The sequence below is a fragment of the Carya illinoinensis genome, chromosome 1, assembly GCF_018687715.1.
Source record: "Carya illinoinensis cultivar Pawnee chromosome 1, C.illinoinensisPawnee_v1, whole genome shotgun sequence".
Classification (NCBI taxonomy): domain Eukaryota; kingdom Viridiplantae; phylum Streptophyta; class Magnoliopsida; order Fagales; family Juglandaceae; genus Carya; species Carya illinoinensis.
The window spans coordinates 48,697,474-48,720,337 of NC_056752.1; the positions used below are offsets into that span (position 1 = coordinate 48,697,474).

Here is a 22,864-nt window from a genome sequence, read left to right on the forward strand (position 1 = left end):
TTAATTTTGGTTTATAAATCTATACCTTCCGATTGGAAATTTCGGGAATTGAGTTCCTAATTGAGTTATCCAATAAATTAAGAATAATTAAAATACCGGATTTGTGTAAGGGATTCCTGACACTCTACTGTTTGTCAAATTTAAGTATTTTTTCCGTTAATCATTTTGCTTCACTTTAATTTACATTTAAAATTAATCTTTGTTCTTCATTTCTTATTTAATATTTTTCTTTAGTTTCTTTGTTCCCCTTGCTATTCTTTTAATTTATCTCCTTGTGGAATCGACACCCCAAAGCTGTGCTACAACTACCGCGTTATTTTTTGGGCGTAATCAAGTGGCCTGATTGGATAAATAGTCATTGAGACTCAAGAAAGTGTAATTAATGTTGTTTAATTACTTTATGCACAAGTATGGAATTACAGGTGTTGGTAAGACATGTTTTATTTTTCTTAGTGGAACTTTAATGGAGAATTAATTAAGTCCCTCACATATTTTTCTATGTTTTTTCTACAAAATTAATGATGTATATTTGTACAAAATGGAATTGGACAACACTTTGGACAGTTACAACCTTGAAGATTTATGGAAATACTTTTGAATGATAGTTTTGTCTTTTGTTGGTGTATTTGTTTACACTCAAGTTAGAGATGTAACATTGTTGTTTTGAGGATGGAAATTGAATTAGTGTATTTCATTCCATGGTTGTATTTTGAGTTGTAAGTGTTAATTAATACTTGTGAAGTAGGTAGCATGTTATTTATATGCAATGGAATGAAGTGTTGCTTGATTATATTTTATTACAGTTAAATCAGGTAGTACTTGAATGAGGTTCTGATTATATGAAATGAGTGGAGCTCCTAGTACTACATTATTAATTATATCAACAAGACGAGGTTGGTGTGCGTTGCGTAAACTAGTGCATGGAATTATATAGATATATGTAAGGAACTTGGAAAACTGATGATATATGCATGCATGAATGATTTCGTACATCAATCCATTTCGTTTTTTAAACTTTAACTAAGTAGATCATGAAGAATATTGGAATTCACTCGTTAAGATCGAATTAAAATTTCATTTTAAGCTCAAATATTGTGATATTAACTAATGGTATCACTTATCTTGTGAATTAAAATCATTAAAAATTCGATCTTGTATTCTAGAGTACTTTTAATGTATGCCATGATACGCATTTATAAGATCTTGAGTTACCTAGATCTTGTTGTGGAATAATGATATGGAATATATTAGTATCATTTAATCAAAGTTCCAGTTTTCCATCTAATTATATATTTCATTTTTTTAATTGTAAAAAGATAATATGATCAATATTAATCTTTTTGTAAAAAACTTATAAAACCAAAGTCATGAAATTAACTGATCGATCATTTTTCATCTAAAACCATGGCTTTACCATTTTGGGGTCCAAATTAGAGAGACAACCCATTCATGAATAATATGAGACACCAAAAATTAAGGATTAATGTGTAGAGATTATACATCCATGAACAATATTCATGTAGAGTAATATATATGCATGGACATGCATGCAGGAGGGTTCTAATTAGTCGAACATTACTACAAGATTATCAGGAGTCGAGTGTTACAATATTTCGCCAATAATCTAATATTGAGCTTGACCATTAATTAGCAACATAAGCAGATGGGAATTAAGTTTCCCCGTTTTAAAATTTAACTAAATTAACCAGCTGAACAAACTAAGATACAATATCAGTAGCATTTGCTTGGACCCTTATGACAAGTACAATTGAAGAGTTCTAGGGTTGATATTCCATATAATATACATATATATATATATATATATATATCTCATGTTCAGACATGTTCAGGAGTTTTTTAACAAGAAGTTAGTTCTCACAATACTTTAGCTTGGTTTCTTCACCAAATGGAGTTCAAATTGAATGGTTGCTTTGACTGTTGCTGTACTTGCACAGATTCCAAGACTTTAGAGGAAGAGGCCTGCAAGTTAGAACTCAAATCATCTGCTTGATGAATTTGCAATATTGATGTTTAGGTTTGGTAACTCAACGTCTCCAAATTCATTTACATTTGACTTTGTTTCACATGGAGACTCAAGATTAGATGGCAGCTGCGAGGATATTGGTGTGATCTGCTGTGGTTTTTTCACTACAGTCTCTTGGAAAACATGACAAACCACCCATTCTTCCTGCAAAAGAAAAGATCACCCAAAATCTCTCAGAATTAACCAAATCAAAAGAATTCATTAAAGGCCGAGCACATTCTGTGCAATCTACTACTGCTTGCTCACACTAATGAATAGAACATAATATAAGATATAAGGAAGCCTGGAGAAATGTTTCACAAACTAATCCAATGAAAAATTGAAAATGAGAAGGCCAGCCACAAATAAGCTAGGAAAAAATAAAGATAAAAAAGATTAATATTTCCTACCTCTCTCTTTCCTAATCATTCAACTGCCTATAGTTGCTACTTCAATACTTCATGACAGAAAAAGTTTGAATTTTTTATTTTGGCAAATAAGAATGGTTTTGAAATTGACCATCATTTGTCAAAGATTTTCTACCTAGAGTCCCATCAATTCTAGTTCCCGGTTGAAATACCCAATAGGATATTATAATAGCTTCTAAGAAAAATTTGTTCCAGATAACATATGCATGATTTAAAACTTATGATTAATAAGAAATTTAAAATTATTCACTTAATTTTGTGGTCATCAAACAAATAGTAGTCTCCATTTCAATTAGTTAGCTTTCAAATTAGTTTTACGTTTAAACTCAAGTTAGTACTTTGAATTAATCCTTTCAAGAAGCTAATTTTAGAAAGCACTAATTTTTCCTTTTGATAAGTACTAGGCTAGAAATTATATTAGTTGTTTACAATTGAATTATAACTCAATCTTTGAAGTGCGGTTTAGAAAAGGTAAAGTATTTTCTCACCTATGCTATCTGCCCCTCAGAAAAGGCAAGAACTGTAATATTCTAGTAAAAGTTGAGAACTTCTCTTGTTTTACAGCAACCTCAACAAAACCCAACGCAATCCGCACCAGAGCTCTCTTTCTCCTCCATAGATACATAATAATTAATTACATAAAACAAACCCAGAAACCTTCCAAAAGCTTGAAGCCTTAAAAACTGTAAACATACCGAAGCCTACCCATTAAAGACTCAAATAACCAAAAATGGAAAAACGAATGCATGAACTCCCCAGAACAATTGGTTTCAATCAAAATAAAATCAGTGAGAGAGACATACCAATGTTGATTGAACTGGCTTGCAGAGTGAGGCCGTAGAAAATCACAGTAGGCTGAGTCTCTAGCTTGCAGAAGCTACAGGGGGAACTTCGCGTCTTCGATGGAGGAGGAGGTTCTGGGGGAATGGGGAAGAAAGAGAAGGGAATAACCCAGCACCGACGTCTCTCTCAATTTCGTCTCCCACCCTCCAATCTGCATTGTTTCATTAACATTTTTCCATTCCATTTTCAATTTTGTCTCCAGCCAAATGCGATCCACACCGTTTCATTAATCAATTACATGTCATTTGTCGTGCGCAGGGTGCTCAAACTTCACTACGAACAACATTTTCCTTAACCATTTCTATTGTTACTAAAAAAATCCTATTTCTTATTCTCTTAATCAAAATGAGATGCTTATGAGACAAAACAATGAAAGATTAAGGTGTTGAGAAAATATATTTGTAATCGTGAATTGAGCAACCGCCGCGTAATTACTTTACATATAATTTCAACCAATCTCATTTCATCTAATCTTAACATTCAAACACCATTTAAATATAAACATTTTTCAATTTCAAATTCCCAACTTTTTAACTTTTTTTATCTAATCATTACAATTTTTTTAAACTTACAAACAAAACAAAATAAAATAAAATAATTTCAAATCTCAAAATAAAAATAATATTAAAATTTATATTATAATAATATTTTAACTTTATAATTTTTTATTTAATTTTTTTCTCTCTCATTTTTCAAAACTCCACAAAACATCCTAACTCAAATAAATTTTACTACTATTTTCAAATTATATCACTGTTATTTATAAATTTATTATCTTATCCCATCTTATTTGTATAAGCAAACAAGGCCTAATATCACCACCTAGATTTTTCTAGAGAATTTCCTAACCTTCTAGAGTCTCATAATCCTTTGTAATCTTGTAGAATTGTGTGGAGTATTCTAGAATGATGTAGAACCCACTAGGGAAGGACCTTTTAGACAATTCTAGAGTAGTAATCTAGAATGGACGTTATAGACAATTCTAGAGTAGTAATCTAGAAAGTTCTTTACCCTTGGATTGATGACAAGTGTCACAATCCTAACCATTCTTTGTACCAAGAGTTCCCTATAAATAGAGGGGCTCTCATTTGTGTAAATCACCAAGCAATAAGAGAAACAAGTTCTCTAGAGCATCTCTCTCTATCTTCTCTTTCTAGCTTTGTTCTCTATTGTCTTGAGTCCTTTAGAAGGCTTACTTAGGAGCTTTGTGGAGAGAAAGCCTCCTAAGGCCGCACGGGTCGAGTGAAGAAATTCTAAGTCCATGACAGTTGGTATCAGAGCTATCCAGGTTGGGATGGCAGATCCAAGCGAGATCACCATGGAGCACCAGGAGACAAGAAAGAGCAAGAGGTCGAAGGATTCAAGCTCTTCTATGGAGTCTCGTCTCGATGGCATCGAGAGGGCCATGACCAAGATATTGGCCAAGATCGAGGAATGGGATCAGTCTCACAGGGAGGTGAGCACCCTTGACAACACTGTGACGAGGATGGAGGTGGCGGTAGCGGATGTCATGGACCGACTTGACATCGTGGAGCAAGGTTTGGAGGAGCTAGGATTGGAGGGACAATCCGAATCGCTCAAGGAGTCCATTCTGAGCACCATCAACCCCACCATCGAGGCACAGCATGTTGAGAACGTTGCTTTCCAAGACCGGGTCTTGGGGGAGCTAACAAAACTCCAAGGGCAAATGGAAGAATACTACGTCGGTCTGGAGGAGACCAAGGCGGATTGGGCCATATGCAAGCGGGCAGTGGCTAATGGGGGCGCCGTCGGAGCTGGAATGATGGCGACACCAAGGGTGGATACCCCCAAACCAAAAGATTTCGATGGCAAGCGGGATGCCAAAGAACTAGACAACTATATGTGGCACATGGAGCGCTACTTTGAAGCTTTGAATATGCAAGACGAGCATGTCAAGGTACGTACTGCTTCTCTCTATCTTACTAATCTTGCTGGTACTTGGTGGCGTCGTAAGCATAGTGAGATAGAGAAGGGTACTTGCACTATTGATTCTTGGGAATAATTCAAGCATGAACTCAAGAGGCAATTCTATCCTAAGAACGTGGCTGTCAATGCGCGGAAGAGAATGAATGAGTTAAAGCACACATCTTCTATTCGCAACTATGTTGAGGAATTTTCTGCCCTCATGCTTCAAATCACAAACATGAGTGAAGAAGATCTCCTCTTTAACTTCATCGACAGTCTCAAATCTTGGGTGGCTCAAGAGCTCAAGCGTCATGGAGTCAACGACATCTCCACCGCCCTGACAGTGGCAAAAACCTTAGAAGAATTTGAGTATCATAAGAGTGACAACTCTTCAAAGCCCAAGTCTTCAAAGGATAATCACAGCAAGGGTGGGGGAGCAAAGGGGTTCAAGCCCCCACAGTACAAAGACCAAAGAGACAAGCCTTCAACATCAAAGGAGGGCAAGAAGGACTACTCTAAAGATAAGAAGCCAAATGATGCTTGTTTCCTTTGTGACGGCCCACACTGGGCTAGAGATTGTCCCAAGAGGAAGGCCCTCAACGCTATGTTGGAGGAGAAGGAAGTTCAAGAGAAGTCGCACCTGGGGTGTCTACAACTTCTCAACTCCCTCAAGGCAAGCACAAAGCCAACCACTAAGGATGGATCTTTGATGTTTGTAGAGGTACTTGTCAATGGGAAGAAGAGTCACGCCATGGTCAACTCAGGAGCTTCTCATAACTTCATTAAGAAGGAAGAGGCCACACGGCTAGGAATTCCTCTTAAGAAGGGTCAAGGATGGCTGAAGACCGTGAATTCTGAAGCCAAACCCCTTGATGGTGTAGCTCACGGGGTGGAGCTACAACTTGGCACTTGGAAAGGTACGGTGGATTTCTCGGTCGCTCCTATGGATGACTTCAACATCGTGTTGGGAATTGAATTCTTGAGACAGTTCAATATAGTCTCTCTTCCCCACTACAACTCAGTGTGTATCTTAGAGGGCGGTCCATGCATGATACCCACCGTGTCCAAGCCAAACACCACCCAGCTTCTATCTGCCATGCAATTCAAGAAAGGATGGAAGAAAGGCGAGGTGTCTTACTTGGCTTCTATGGAGGAAGATGAAGTGAAGATTTCCTCCCCTCCACCCAAGGAGATCCAAAAGGTCCTCAGGGACTATGAGGATGTCATGCCGCCAGAGTTGCCCAAGCAACTACCACCTAGGAGAGAGGTGGATCATCAGATCGAGTTGGAACCCGGCGCTAAACCACCCGCCAAAGCACCTTATCGCATGTCACCTCCAGAGCTTGAAGAACTAAGGAAGCAAATTAAGGAGCTACTTGATGCCGGATTCATCCAACCCTCCAAGGCACCATATGGGGCACCTATGTTGTTTCAAAGGAAGCATGATGGGTCTTTGCAGCTGTGCATTGACTATCGGGCTCTAAACAAGGTAACCATAAAAAACAAGTACCATATTCCTTTAATTGCTAATTTGTTCGATCAACTAGGCCATGCAAAGTACTTCTCCAAGTTTGATCTAAGATCGGTATATTATCAAGTGAGGATTGCGGAAGGGGATGAAGCAAAAACAACTTGTGTAACTCGCTATGGAGCATACGAATTCCTAGTGATGCCCTTTGGCCTCACAAATGCTCCAGCCACCTTCTGCACACTTATGAACAAGATCTTCCATCCCTATCTTGATCAATTTGTGGTAGTCTATTTAGATGATATCGTCATCTATAGTTCTACCCTTGAAGAACATGTGGAGCATTTAAGGGTTGTTTTCCGTATCTTAAGGGAAAACCAACTCTATGTCAAGAAGGAGAAGTGCTCATTTGCACTAAACGGAGTCCATTTCCTTGGCCACAAAATCCAAGGGGGAAAACTCAGCATGGAAGAGGGGAAAATTGAGGCAATCAAGAAGTGGGAGCCTCCCACTAAGGTTACCGAGCTCCGATCCTTCCTTGAACTTGTCAACTATTATAGGAGATATATAAAGGGATACTCCACAAGAGCATCCCCCCTCATCGACTTGCTCAAGAAGAACAGGACCTGGGAGTGGTCATCAAGGTGTCAGGAAGCCTTTGATGATTTGAAGACAGCCATCATGGAGGAACCGGTCTTGGCCCTACCAAATTGTACCAAGCCTTTTGAGGTACAATCTGATGCATCAGACTTTGCCATAGAGGGAGTTCTCATGCAAGAGGGACATCCCATTGCATATGAGAGTCGCAAACTCAATGAGACTGAGAGGCAATACACCGTACAAGAGAAGGAGATGACGGCTATCATTCACTGCCTCAGAGTTTGGCGACATTATTGCTTGGCTTCCGTTTTGTGGTCAAGACATATAATATTGCCACTAGTTACTTCCAAAGTCAGAAGAAACTAAGCCCAAAGCAAGCTAGGTGGCAAGACTTCTTGGCAGAATTTGACTTTGTCTTGGGGTACAAACCTGGGAAGGCCAACCTTGTTGCTGATGCACTAAGTAGGAAGGGCGAACTTTCTGCTATCACTCAAGCTCAAGGGGAGCTACTTGATGTGATCCGTGAAGGCATGGAGCATGATCCCTTAGCCAAGAACTTGGTAAGTATGGCTAAGGAGGGGAAAACCAAGAGATTTTGGGTAGAGGATGGTCTTCTCTATACCATAAGGCGGCGAATCTATGTTCCAAAGTGGAGAAACCTTATCAAGGAATGCCATGATTCCTTGTGGGCTGAACATCCAGGCCAACGACGTACTCGAGCTTTGTTAGAAGCTTCCTACTATTGGCCTCAATTGAGAGATGAGGTAGAACTCTACGTGAGGACTTGTCTTGTGTGTCAACAAGACAAGGTGGAGAATCAAAGTCCTACAGGATTGCTAGAACCACTACCCATTCCTTCTCACCCATGGGAAAGTGTGAGCATGGATTTTATAGTGGCTCTACCTAAATCCGAGGGGTGCGGTACCCTCATTGTGGTGGTAGATCGATTCTCCAAGTATGCCACCTTCATCACGGCTCCTAAAGATTGCTCAGCTGAAAAACCTGCAAAATTATTCTTCAAACATGTGGTGAAGTATTGGGGCTTACCAAGGAGCATCATTAGTGATCGGGACCCTCGTTTCAAAGGAAAGTTCTGGTCAGGACTATTCAAGCTTATGAGGTCTGCCCTACATTTCTCTACCAGCTTTCACCCTCAGACAGATGGGCAAACTGAGAGGGTGAATGCCTTGTTGGAATTATACTTGAGGCACTTTGTAAGTGCCAACCAATTCGATTGGGCTAAGTTATTGGATGTCGCTCAATTCTCCTATAATTTACAAAGGAGCGAATCCACACACAAAAGCCCATTTGAGATTGTAATGGGCCAGCAACCACTTACTCCCCAATCATTGGAGACAAGTTACGCGGGGAATTGTCCGACAGCCTTCAAGGTTGCTAAGTCTTGGAACGAACAATTAGATGTGACTCGTTCCTACCTAGACAAAGCAACCAAGAAGATGAAAAAGTGGGCTGATCAAAAGAGGAGGCACGCGGAATATCGTATAGGCGACTTGGTGTTAGTAAAGATCTTGTCGAGCCAACACAAGTTCACAAGAAAGCTACACAAGGGGCTTGTACGACGTTATGAGGGACCATTCCCAATCATCAAGAAAATAGGGAAGGTCTCCTACAAGCTAGACTTACCCTCCAAGTTCAAATTTCATCCGGTCTTCCATGTCAGCTGTTTGAAGTCTTACCATGGTGATGAAGATGAGCCAACACGATGAGAGTCTAAGCGTGCACCATTAGGCATAACTACCACTTTCGACAAAGAAGTAGAAGAAATCTTGGCGGACCGTGTCATCAGGCGAAAGAGTCATAAACCACGCCAAGAATACTTGATCAAGTGGAAGGGATTGCCCGAAAGTGAGACAACTTGGGAACCAAAAGAGTCATTGTGGCAGTTTGAAGATCACATATGAAGGTTCCATGAAGATACCGCGCCGAGGACGTCGCGAAGCTAGGTGGGGGAGAATGTCACCACCTAGATTTTTCTAGAGAATTTCCTAACCTTCTAGAGTCTCCTAATCCTTTGTAATCTTGTAGAATTGTGTGGAGTATTCTAGACTGATGTAGAACCCACTAGAAAATGGCCTTTTAGACAATTCTAGAGTAGTAATCTAGAAGGGGCGTTATAGACAATTCTAGAGTAGTAATCTAGAAAGTTCTTTACCCTTGGATTGATGACAAGTGTCACAATCCTAACCATTTTTTGTACCAAGAGTTCCCTATAAATAGAGGGGCTCTCATTTGTGTAAATCACCAAGTAATAAGAGAAACAAGTTCTCTAGAGCATCTCTCTCTATCTTCTCTCTCTAGCTTTGTTTTCTATTGTCTTGAGTCCTTTAGAAGACTTACTTAGGAGTTTTGTGGAGAGAAAGCCTCCTAAGGCCGTACGGGTCGAGTGAAGAAATTCTAAATCCGTGACATTAAGCATATCAAAATTAGGAGGATTTTATCTTTGCATTGTTGATTGATAGAACCACTTGCTTATCCATAAACCACAAAAAGAAAAATATGCCATTAAGCATCAAAATTTTGTTTATTTCTACATACATGTACTATCCATGATCGTTGCTACTTATTAGGGATGAAAAAAAAAGGAAGCAACCTCGTAAAATCAGTCTGGTACCTATTTCATTGTTTTTAAAACTGGTCGAAATCGGTCAATTTCGATTTCCTTTTCCAAACACCAGATCTGACCGGTTCATATAAATATATATTTTAATTTTTTTATTATATAAATATTTTTTATATGATATATAATTTTTATATATAATATATATAATTATATATAAAATAATATTGTATTATATGCTAAATTACTAATTAAAATAACATTAAATTTTAAAATCCTATATAAATTACTATATATTATCACTATCATCTATAATATTAGTACTTATACTAATACAATGTCACTATATATGTGTGTGTGTATTTTATAATGAAACATTGTTTTATTCATTTATAAAACGGATAATTAAAACTTCGAACCTAAGAAATACAAGCCAAATTCTAAACTTTTATCGCTCTTCAACCTACAAATTTTTTTGCAACTGATAGAGTCTTATCCAACACTTCTAGACTAACTATCTGAGAGACAGGCCTTCAGACTAATCTTCTGAGAGATAAATCTCTGTCTTAGACCACCTCTAAGACAGTCCACAAAACTCCCCCTCCCAAGGAGCGGAGTACAAATTCTACGGACCATTGATCTTAAAGACAATATATTCTATTTTTGATTTTTTTGGATTTTTGTTTTTTTCCTAATACTACCTAAAACAAAATAACTAAACGAAAATACATGAAAACCACTCAAAAAAATACACAAATCAAAACAAAATACACAAAACACTCAAAAAACATAAAATCGAGTCTGGGAAAAACTCCTAGTAGCAGATCTTCTTCTTTTTTTATATAAGTAAAACCTGGTAGCAAATCTAATAGAGCCGAATGCACAACAGTCATGTGTGGCAACTAAAAAGCTCACTGGATAGAGGCAAGTGGGCTTTATGGGCCGACTTCAACCCACACGTGTGGCTCACATGCCACACCTTTCAGCCAACTTCTTCTACCATCTGAAAGATCAGCTCTGCGGGGAGCTTGTGATGGGGTGTGTGTAGCTGGCCTGTCGCCAAAGAGTTTCAAATCGACGTTTTCAACTTCCTCAACCTGAAAAAACAAGGAGAAACAAAAGAAAAGAGAGGGAGGAAGAAAAAGAAGAGGGGAGAGGAGGGAGGAGCCGAATCTCCCCCTCGTCGAATCTGCTTGGGCACTGGGAGTTTTTCTTAGAGGGTCTCCAACTTTTAATGTCACTATATATTATAATATACAATAATATATTACTATATTATATATTATAATATATCACTATAGTCTATAAACAATTATAATATATATAGCATATTATATATACTATATATATAATATACCGAAAAAATTGGATCGAAATTGATACAACCAGAAGTACTGGTTTAGGAGTGTAACTAGTATGCTATTGATTTTTCAAATCTTAAAATCGGTATATATCGGTTCACAGACTAAACATGACCGATTACACCTTTACAATACCGATTGCTCTACGCAACATGCATTGTTAAGTGCTATGCAATCTTTATTTCTCCGCATAATGATTCCATCTTTCAGTGATAGCTTGCTACATTTGGACGCTAAGGTGAAATTGATTTGTGAATAACAATATTGTATAGATCTTATTAATATGTGTTTAAATATATAAAATTGATTAAAATGTGTTTAAATGTACAAAATAAATTAAGATATGTTTAACTTTTTATGAGAAATTAAAAACAAATAATAAATCTCATCACAATTGGTTTGTACATAGAGATAATCCTGATATCCAAAGATCCCGGCTAGTTATACTTATTTACTGGACTACCATTTCAAGATTACTATTTACTAGGATCAGATTCAATTCTCAAATCTTTTTAAGATTGTGTTGGGTATCCTCTTTAGAATTCAGTGGGTGATCATCTAACACGAAAATGGAAACACTTAACAGACATTAAATTAACCCACAAAGACTTTATAGGGTACCCAAAAAGCAGTGCGAAAATGAGGATGTAATCATTATATTAGTAGAGCATTCGGGAGATCCATAAATACAAGTCCTGTATTGCTTGAAAAATATCAAACCATAAGACGTATCAAATAAAACAACTCTATTATAGGTACCAACAGCAAAGTGAAAAAATCTTTAGAATTCAGGGTGCCACTAAAGCAAGTTCGTTTCACAACAGAAAACTGAACTACTTGAAAAAACTAACAAAAAGTGATTTTTAAATAAAATTATGGATGCAAAAGCTTTCAAACTTCATTCCCATCCAGTAGCAGCAGGAGGGGCCCCTTCAACAACAGGGGGGGTAGGCAATGGTGGCGCTGCAGCAGCATCCCATTCCCCTGTCATAGCAGCAACTGCAATTGAACAACAAAGAATCAAAAATAATTTCGAAAAAATGTTGGCATATGTAAAAGATACCATACTAGATAATTTTCTGTATTAACCGTTACATGTTAACAAATGATTTTTTTACAAGTTTAATGTTACTAAATTATAAGTACGGATTACAGACGTTTCTTTAATTAACAGGCTAACAACCAAGGATGATGTATATGAATTGTATCCAAAGAATTTTGAATAGTATTTTTTAGAGGTTCAATGAACATTCGAATAATAGTTGAATTCTTTCATGATGATAGACATGATAGTAAAAGAAGGCAGGGCTTATGCAGTTAATCCAGACGAGAAAAACAAACAAATGCACATGGTTGTAAATGAAAATAGCTTATAATTTAGATGACCAAGTCAAATACAACAATCAGTCAAATATGTTTAAACAATACGTGAAATAGTTTATAACAAAAGCAGGTAAGTTAGTTCTACCTGGCTCTGAGCCCCAGGTAGTGGCAGGAACCGCTGAAATAGGTTGCTGAACTTCAGGGTTCCACTGGGAATCAGCAACTTGAACAGGCCATTGATCAGATGCAAAGGGAGCAGCAGAATAATCAGCGAGGCCATAATCTGGCATGGCAACTGCTTCTTCTTCTTCTTGTTGCTTAGCCTCCTCGGGCTCTCGGTAGAAAAACAAATCCACCTGCACATAAGGATGGCCAATTTTTTTAAATTAGCAATTTAGCTCTCTGGCAAGAAGTCCACCAAACAAAGCCGTCTAGTTTCCTCCTCACCATCACATCCCACTTGTGCCCAGGACGAATAGTACCACGCATCTGAAGAACCATTCTTGCCAACAGCCAAAAGAGACATCCTATGCTATGCTTCCCCTTGTTGTTGGAGGGGATCCCGATATCAACATACCGCATTGGCGAATCAGTGTCACAGAAAGCTATCGTTGGGATATTTCCAAGAGCAGCTTCCTTAATAGGCTGCAAGCATCCTTTCACAGTGAGGAAAAATTGAGATAAAGAAGTGCAGAACAAGCAAATATTAATGCAAAATAAAAAATCGTGACAATAAATATATCCTCCAAGTAACTTCTACATTAAATTATTTTTTATTGGCACCGGATGTCCGGTAACAGGTCCCAACTAATCCCGGGGTGAACTTCTACATTAAATTTATCTCAAACAAATTTCCAACCGGTAACAGAACCAAATACCAGGCATCACATTAAATATGAGGAAGGCAGCATTCACCTGGTGATCTGTCCTTGGATCGGTAAGTATGAGGAGACGGGGTTCATTGAACGACGTCTGCAGCTGGTTGGTGAACGTACCGGGTGTGTGCCTTCCAGCAATTGCATGGGCACCGGTGTACTGAGCAAACTTAAGGACTGCTCTCTGACCGTAAGGTCTTGCAGACTGTACTATGATGTCCTGAGGATTCTCAATTGCAACAATAACCCGGGCTGCCAGCTGAAGCTTTTCCCATGTCTTTCCAAGGTTGATTATGTATATACCTAAGCATCAAAACACCATTTCGTAATGACAGAAAATCTCACCTGTAACCAACGCATGTAAATGACATTTTCACAAATACAGAGATGGAACGCATTACGTTCTTCGCCCTTGATAACTCATACGAGAAAAAATATATGCGTACCGAAAACATAAATCAGTAAAAAAAAAAAAAACGAACAAGCCATTCACCAGATTAGGTCTCTCAATAAAACCCAACAAAACCACAAATTTCCTGTTTGATGATCCAAAAACAGAACGCAGAAAGAAATAAAAAAGGCCATCATTCCCACTTTCCTTTACAATCATTCGAAACAAAACCAAAATAATTGAAAAAAAAAAAACTCGAAACCCCTTCTTTTTCTTTTTTTTTTTTACTTCCAATTCAAATTTCTCATCGCTCGACGACACTTAGACACAGGGAAGAGGGAAAGAAAGTGCCCGATCTGAGAAATGAAACGAGAAATACCATCGTTACGGCGCTTGAATACGTAGCGCTCCATTTGGAAGTCACAATTTTTGGTTCCTAGGTGGACCTCCGCAGCCAACATCATTTGAATGTCGGCTTCCTTCTGCGAGAGCAGGCGAGGTGGGGCAGCAGCGGTAGCCATGCTTCCAGTTCGCGGAGCTGAGGAGAACAACGTAAAACCCTAAGTTTAGCTACATATTTATAGCGGAATCAAAATCCTAGCTCTTACTGACTTAAATACCCCTCGGCCGTTGCAATTTTACATTTGTGGACAATTCTGGTTGCGGTCGGAGGTTTGTATGAGATGAAATTTAATAGTTAAATTATTTATTATATTTTATTTAAAAATTGAGAAAAATTTTAAGTATTATATTAGATGAGATCAATTTAAATGATTTTGATATTCAAACTTAAATGTTTATTTTTGAAGTATTTTTTAAACCTTTTTAACTATTAAAAAAATATAAATTTACCAACATTCACTTCTTTAATTATTTAAAAAAATTAAAATATATAAGTGGATATATTTAAAAGTCGTACTAACATTTTTCTATACATTTTATTTATTTTTAGTGTCAAAGTGACAAAGCAAGAATACTTTGAATTTTCATGAGTTTAAATTTAAAAAAAAAAAATTATTGAACTTTAAAATTTTGGATTTTAGGATTTTTTGTAATTAATTATCTCTATTTTATCTATACAATTATCAAGCCGCGCTAATGTCACGATATTTTTGAGAATTTTTCAAAATATTTAAGAATTAAGAAAATTTTCAAAAAAAAAATATTTTGATGTTAGTTAATATTTTATGTAATAGCCCGCTAGAAATTTAATTGTAAAATTTCTATTAACTTTAGGAACCTCGTGAAGACCCCATAAATTTTCACGAATCCATTAATCGTATAGGTTTTTGTCTAACTACATAGTTAGTGTTATTATTTACTATGGTATCAGAAGTGTATTTTTGATTATTGGAGATAGTTAGAAGTGTCAAAATGTATTATGGTTTGTGCCATTAGACTCGGAGGGTTATTTAAGGTCTTATGTCGCAATAACATTTTTTCATATTTTCAGACAAAACGTCTGTTCAAAACTGTAGATATTATTGGATAAAATATCTTAAACTAATTTTATAGATATTATTAGATAAAAATATTTTAAGCTAATTTCGTGGATATTATTGAGTAAAAATATCTTGAATTGATTTTTGTAGATATTATTAGGTAAGAGAGTCCTACACTCCACTCTCACTCTGGGTAAAAGAGTCCTACACTTAACTCTCACTTTAGGTAAAAGAGTCCTACACTTAACTCTCACTCCAGCTTCATCTCTTCCATATCTCATCCATAAGTATCTCCAGCCACCTCTCCCCACGAAATTATTTTCATTTATACTTTCAATTAAAAGAATATCAAACACTCTCTCTTGGACAACTTTTAGGAGTTCTTTTGCACACCTATTTCGAAGCTTTTGTAAGTGTTTTATCATAAAGTCTCTTTCATATAAATTGTTCCTTTTTTAGTTTAGTTTACATGGATATCTTATTTGCCCCATTTGAAGATTATTTGGTCAGTCAAATATTGTATAAACTATAGAAAGGTCACTCTAGGAGATAAACTGGAGAATATGTTATAGTTTGGAATTTTTGACCAAACTAATGGATAGATATTGGTCCAAAATTTTTGTGGAGTATTGTTAACATGTATATATGACTATTGGTTGAGGATTTTTGCATGATTAAAGGTTTTAATGAAAGATTTTCTTAGATTTAGAAACTTAGAAACTGGAAGAGGAAAAACAGTTTCTGTTTTGAGAAAGTTTAACTCTTTGGTGGTCTAAACCTATTCTAATGACTTTGATAATTTTATTGGAGGATCTTAAGCATCTTATATACATGTTATATTATTATTTTGAAGATATTTGATGTTAGTTTCAAAGATATGAAATTTTATGTAAAGAGATATTCAGATAAGCCAAAGTATGGATGTTATTGGCTAAATTTATGTTTTGGTTAATTTTTAACCATGTGATCTTGAATTAGAAGCTTATATATGTTTTAGGACATCTTTTTAAACCATGTGATGGTTTGGTTTGAAGATCACATATTTATAAGTCATAGATCAAAAGGTTGATCAAAACAAGTTGGAAACAAAAATCAATAGAAATAGCATATGAGAATTTCGGCCCTATGGAGTTTTAATAGTTGTGATTAGTTTTAAATTTTTCTAAATTGATATTTGAATTGAGGATAAAATTTACATGAGGCATGTAAATTTTGGTGACTTTTTGAGTTAGTATGCAAAATCCTTAAGTTATGGGTAAAACGGTCATTTTCCTACATGCAGAGAGTAAAATAGAAATTTTTAAGTTAGTATTTTCCATATTTCAATTTATTAATGATTTAGTGCTAACTTTCAGAATCACTAATTACAGTTCCTTGTGATCGCGCTTAAGGTTTTGTAAGAAACGCGGAGATTGAGGTAAGTTAGCTTTTAACTTACTAGCAGTCTACTGTGTATGTGTGCTAAGTAAATGAACTACAGTGTATGTATGTGTGTTATCATATATGTCATGCAATGCCAAGTTATCACCTAATTATCTATTATACAGAATTTATTCTGTCATCAATTTTTATCTGTTACATAATATATTCTGTCATGTATTACTATACCTTACAAGTACGTCATGCTAAGTATGTCATCTATTACATGTATGTCAAGTCATGTAATATTCACTGTTGCAAGTATGTCATGTTAAATATGTTGTCTATTATATGTTATGCCATGTTACGAAATGTTTCTATCTCAAGTTGGTCATGTATTTCAAGTTATGTTCAAGTCACATTATGTTACGTCAGGACTTCAGTCATTTCGTATTCCAGTCACGTTTCATCTTGATTACTTATGTATGAGGTCACAGCAATTGTGGCGCATACACTACGTGAGACACAGCAATTGTGACAAGTAGAATACATGGGGCCACAACAACTGTGGAGTATGTATTTAAGCAGTTAAAGAATAAGTTTCTGTAGAATACATGGGGCCACAACAATTGTGGAGTATGTATTTACACGTAGAATACATGGGGCCACAACAACTGTGGAGTATGTATTTTTCATGTTAAGTCAAGTTTGTGTAGAATACATAGGGCCACAACAACTGTGGAATATGTATTTTTCATGTTAATTCAAGTTTCAAAGCAAGTTCATGCTAAGTCAAGTTTCAGATCAAGTTCATGTTAAGTCAAGTTCAGTTCATGTTTCAATTTAAGTTATGTCAATTATGCTATGTTGTACTCCAAGTTATGCTTTAATTACTTATGAATTTGATTATGCATTTATGCTTTTACTGTCATGCATGCATCATTAGCTTGTGTGGAAGTTTTTTGTTAACTTACTGAGATTTGTAATCAAATCTCACTTTGGTAGTCCCAACTACCATTCCCCCTGAATGGTAGATTTTATTACAGGACCTGAAGGAGAATCAGGAGCTGATCAACTAGACACAGTTGACTAAGCGACTGTGCGACGTCAATATTAATATAGTAGTTAACGTAAATTACTACTTGTATAATGGAGTTGCATCTTTAGTACTTTTTGGATCATAACCATTTTGGACTAGTGTTGTGATCTATTCAATGGGTTTTTATGTATGAAATATGTCTTAAGCATTTTGGATATTTTCAATTTGGTGCATAGTATTGCTAAAGAAAAAAATTATCCGCTGCGAATATTGCATAATGTTAGATGCATGTTAGGAACATTGCATCTTATATATCATGAACGGGGGCAGGTAACCTTGTGTTGCATGTCTCGACGTTTCAAATGTCCGTCCGATCCCAAACGGAATTTGGGGGCGTCACATTTTATGACCCAAGATTAATCCTCTTTTATCAACTACAAATAGTAGCATTAATGCTACTACTCACACCCTCAGACGAGGGTGCCCTTACCTTTGCCCGGCCCCAACATGTAGTTTGGCCGCCGGCCCTACCCCTAGTCCCATCCCCGCTTGGGTGCCCCCCCCCCCCCCCGGTTTGGATGCCAATGAGAGGATTGGCTTCAGTCAATCCACCAACTACCTATGACAAAAAATAAAAACTAACTCTGTGAAAAACAACAACCAAAATTAACTTAGAGAGAGATACTAGCTGGGGTGATGAGAATCATAAACAGAGAGATTAAGAGATGAGAGGGAGACTGAGAGATTGGTGGTCGGTGGGTTGACCTCAGTCAACCCACCGACCACCCATGACAAAAAATAAAAACTAACTCCGTGAAAAACAACAACTAAAATTAACTTAGAGAGAAATACCAACTGGGGTGATGAGAATCATAAATAGAGAGATTGAGAGATGAGAGAGAGAGACTAAGATATACGATGGGGATGGGTGTTTTAAAACAAAGTCAATTTTAGAATTTTTTTCAAAACACTGTTGTTTTATTGAAAAAAAAAAAGTTGTTTATATATATATATAATTTGGGGTGGGCGAATGAGGTAAACTTGGGGCGCCTAGACTAAGTAGCATGGTAACATGTTACTCCAAATAATACTTTGCATTAGGCTTGTTACCCACTTTCAGGGGCTATCAATCGGCCATCCCACCCCTTGCATCCGCACTTGCATGGGGGGAGAGTTGAGGTCGACCCCCTAGTCTCGATTTCGTCTCACTTGGGTTGATGTCCCCACTAGAACGACAGACATATGGATAAACTCTTGGGCCGGAGAGAGAGAGAGAGAGAGAGAGAGAGAGAGAGAGAGAGAGAGAGAGAGAGAGAGAGAGAGAGAGAGAGAGAGAGAGAGAGAGAGAGAGAGAGAGAGAAACCTAGCAACATACCCTAAGTTGGGCCTACAACTCAACCAACAGAAGCTATGTTAGGGTCCGACTTGACCCAATCATATTATTATTATTATTTTTTAAATTCACCAACCTAACCCGCTCTTACTCGAGTCGGGTCGGATCCGAGTTTAGTTCTAGAGTATTCTCCATAATATTCCTTGTACATATTGTGATAACCTATTCGACCTTGATACCTTTAACCAAATCCCCTAGCTCTTGATATCGGTAGGGTTCTTTTCAAAGATTTCATTGATCGCAAGCATTTGCCCATTGTTTTTATTGACCTTCTTCAATTTTCTTAGAAAATACCAGAACTTAAACTTGGTGCAAACTTCATATGTGGCCCAAAGTTTCATGCGGTGGATATGTGGGTGCTCATTTGCTTCAGTCGACAAAGCCCTCCCAACAACTTGATACTGGTGAAACCTAAAAGTAACCATTTACAAGCTAAGATCTCCGAAGCAACTCCTCTGGTTCAGCCTCTGCCTCTCGCCCTCTCTCTATGCGGGTTTCATACAATGGGTTTCATCCTCAATCGAGCATGGGGTTCGATGGGCAAGGTCTCACTATGCTCACGGCCACGTCCAAGCACAACCACGCCCACTCAATTGCACAAGAGTTGGATTCTGGAAGCTGGCGATTTTGCTCTGGAAGCACAGCCACTCCCTTTGGCAATTTCACTCTGGAAGTTAGCCACTTAATCACGTACACTCAATGCCAATAAGGTGCTTTCTTGCTTCGACAAAACCTCTCCCCACTCTTCTTTACAATGCCCAATGATCCACTCTCATATCCCCTTCCTCAAGAGGCTATAACAGACGTCAAACACACTTTGTAATCTTTTTCATCATTATTGTCAAGGTTGAGGGCGACGTCTATCAAGCCCTTAATTAGACCATCCATGTTTGTTCAACGAGAGAGAAAAAGAGATAAGAGTGCGGCTTGAGAAGTGAAGAAATAAATGTTGAATGGATTGGCATCCAAAATACAAACCGTTATTAATAACAGGTTAGAGACACGATCAAGTTTAAACCGATTAAACTCGGGTCGGGTTGAATTATTTTAATTTGGGCAAGCGTGCTTTTGGTTCATATGCATAGCCCTACTCTAAGAGCATCCACATTGGTTTCATCAAAGCTATCTTCAAAATTTGATGAAAAGTACAAATTTTTCATAAATCTAAAATTTTCCCATCTATAATCGCACATTGGATTAGCTATTGGATTCATTAAAATAATACTATAATATTATTTTTTAATAATAATATGTTTTTTTTCATATTTTGCAATTAAACCTACTATATGTACATTAATAATTTAATTTAATATTTAAATTATTGATTTCCAACTAATTTTTTTCCTCAATCTAATTACCAACAAACACATACAATTTGTTCATCAAATATTGAAGGCAGTATCACTTGTGCCTTTTATTAACTTATATGGATATATATATATATATATTTATTTATATTAACCATTAGCTCTAGTAGTTAAATAACAGATTGTCCATCTGGTACGTATAAACTACACAAATACAAATGAAGCCCTGTATGATCAACAAAGTTCTTGGAAGCTAGACAAATAAGAGTTCCTTGAAGCTACACAAATAAACTACACAAATGCAAAGTGTTGGATGCTAAAATTGAGAAACAGTCAAATTAAATCCTATAAAAGTAGTTATCCAAAAATTGGAGCTAATAAATGAATAACAGATTCAGTTCTATAAACTGAACCATTTAGCCTCAAGTCATAAATCCAGCCACATAACAGCATACACCAATTCAACCTTTCTAAATGACAGAATAAACAATCTCCATTCATATTTTCTTTCCACAAACAGATCCAAAATACAAGTTTAATAAATAGCCACATAACACCATACACCAATTCAGCCTTACCAAATGACACAATAAATAATTTACATTCAGATTTTTCTTTCTACAAAGAGATTCAAAATACAAGTTTAATAAATAGCCCACAAACACATAACAAAATGCAAGCTACTTCAATATTTTCATTCCCCCAACACTTCCATATTTCTGGCTACTTCACAAATTTTCTATTTCCCAAACACTTCCAGCAAATACAAGCTACTTCACATACAATTCATATCTACAAACACTTCCAAAAAAGTTGGCTACTTCACAAATTTTCTATCCACAAACATTACCAAAAAGTAATAATTTGTTTCTGGCAACTGATGACTTTCTGAAAACAGGAAAAATAGAGAGGAAATAAATACTTCTTGTGTTGGTATAATGAAATTAGTACTAGGCTGTGACCTAGTTAAAATGCTTTATATATGTAGCAGCCCTTCTACTTGGAAAAAATCCAAGAAAAGAAAAGACCAACCCTTTTGCTTTCTGGCCATTTTCAAGTTACTCATTTGCTTTTATATTTTTCCTAAGTTGAAATGGCAAACCTTTTGTGAAGAGACACATAATTCTTATTTTATTGAAAGAGTGATTGATGATGTTGATTACCTAGTACAAGGAGTTTTGGAGAATAACTCTTTTTAAAAGAGTTGACTTATTGGTGACCAAATGGTTAGATATAAGCTTTTTTGCACTTTTTATTTTGAACCATATCTTGTGCTTTGTTTTGGATCCAGCAGGTTTGGTGTAAATAGATTCAGATTTTAGCTTGTAGCTTAGGAAATATTTAACTATATATAAAAAGATTGAAATAGAAGCAGTTCATTTTGGAGGCAGCTGCAATCTTCATCATACAATTCAGTTACCTTTGACATGCTCCACACGTTCCTTTCTTTAACAAAAAATTTGTTTTCCCTTTGTTTTAAATGATGTTTTACTCTTGAAGGTTGTTTTCCTTTTCATTAGGATGGTGGTAACTAGAACAGTTGATTATAGGAAGCATTAATATATAATACTACCGAAAGAGGTCAAGAATGGGAGGTAATGAAGGGGTTTTGGAACATCAGCTGGAAGGCATGAAAATCGTATAAAAGCTTCTGAAGGATCTCATAAAATACAATGATTGGCATGGCAAAATTCATTAACTCTGACTGAAAGCAAGCATAAACAAGTCAGACAAATATTTAATATCTTAAGCAGCAAACCAAACGACAAAAAATTGTTGTCTGGAAGAAGCAACTCAATCTAACATGGGTGTCATCATATTAAGTGGAGCATCAGGCTATGAAAAGTTTCACAAAATTTAGTTCTAAATTTCTGGTGAACCCAGAACCTTAGGAATGCAAATCCAACTTCACAAATGGTTTTCGTACACTCAACAAATAAGTTCAGTACTACATAATGAAAAGAGATTCAAGAGAAAGAACAAAAATCCAGAGGAAAAAAGTGCAGAATATCTTTTAAAGATTCATCACCGAAGCATTTTCTATTGTGTTTTTTTGGTAAGTTCCACCAACCCATTTGTAGAAACAATCAAACATGTATGAGAGAATGACTTCGACTTCCTGTTTCCATTACAAATACTTTTGTCCTGGTACCGATTGCCCCTTCGAATTTTCTTTTTGTGATTCCACTTAATCATCTAGACAATAATAGCCAAATAGCAAAAAAACAAACAACTGGGTTGGAAAAATAGACCATAATACATTCGCCCATGGCATCAAAACAAAAAAAAAAAAAAAGAAGATAGAACTAGGGTTGCAAGAATTTGGAGAGGAGACGAACCTGAAGGGAGAAGAAGGTTGCGCCAAGTGCTGAAAGAAGCAACCCAGTAAATCACTCTGCTTCTACGTGAAGAAAAGAGAAGGGGAAGAATCGGTGAGGAAATACCATTACAGAGAGAAATAGAGAAAGGGAGAGAACGAAAAACATGGGAAGAAAATGGAGAAGAAGA

At 36.5% G+C, this 22,864-nt stretch overlaps 1 protein-coding gene and 1 long non-coding RNA gene across 2 annotated transcripts; both read right to left on the reverse strand.

Annotated features, from left to right (window-relative positions):
• Positions 1-1,501: 1,501 nt before the first annotated feature.
• Positions 1,502-3,586, reverse strand: LOC122279994. Its single transcript, XR_006229706.1, has 2 exons — positions 3,255-3,586; positions 1,502-2,188 (listed from the first exon to the last, which is right to left on the reverse strand). It is a non-coding gene; the product is annotated as an uncharacterized LOC122279994 (long non-coding RNA).
• Positions 3,587-11,859: 8,273 nt separating this feature from the next.
• Positions 11,860-14,371, reverse strand: LOC122280000 (40S ribosomal protein SA-like). Its single transcript, XM_043090940.1, has 5 exons — positions 14,196-14,371; positions 13,466-13,728; positions 12,998-13,195; positions 12,696-12,906; positions 11,860-12,226 (listed from the first exon to the last, which is right to left on the reverse strand). The coding sequence occupies exons 1-5, from the start codon at positions 14,335-14,337 to the stop codon at positions 12,126-12,128; spliced, it is 915 nt and encodes a 304-aa protein (XP_042946874.1). The 5' UTR covers positions 14,338-14,371; the 3' UTR covers positions 11,860-12,125.
• Between the last annotated feature and the right edge of the window lie 8,493 nt (positions 14,372-22,864).

Bases quoted from the DNA above. Each gene is read 5' to 3' on its own strand.
- LOC122280000 (XM_043090940.1), bottom strand. From the start codon at position 14,337: ATGGCTACCGCTGCTGCCCCACCTCGCCTGCTCTCGCAGAAGGAAGCC. The intron at 13,729-14,195 runs GTATTTCTCGTT...TTTGATGCTTAG, and splicing joins ATTCAAGCGCCGTAACGATG to GTATATACATAATCAACCTT. The intron at 12,227-12,695 runs GTAGAACTAACT...GTTCAATTGCAG, and splicing joins TACCTGGGGCTCAGAGCCAG to TTGCTGCTATGACAGGGGAA.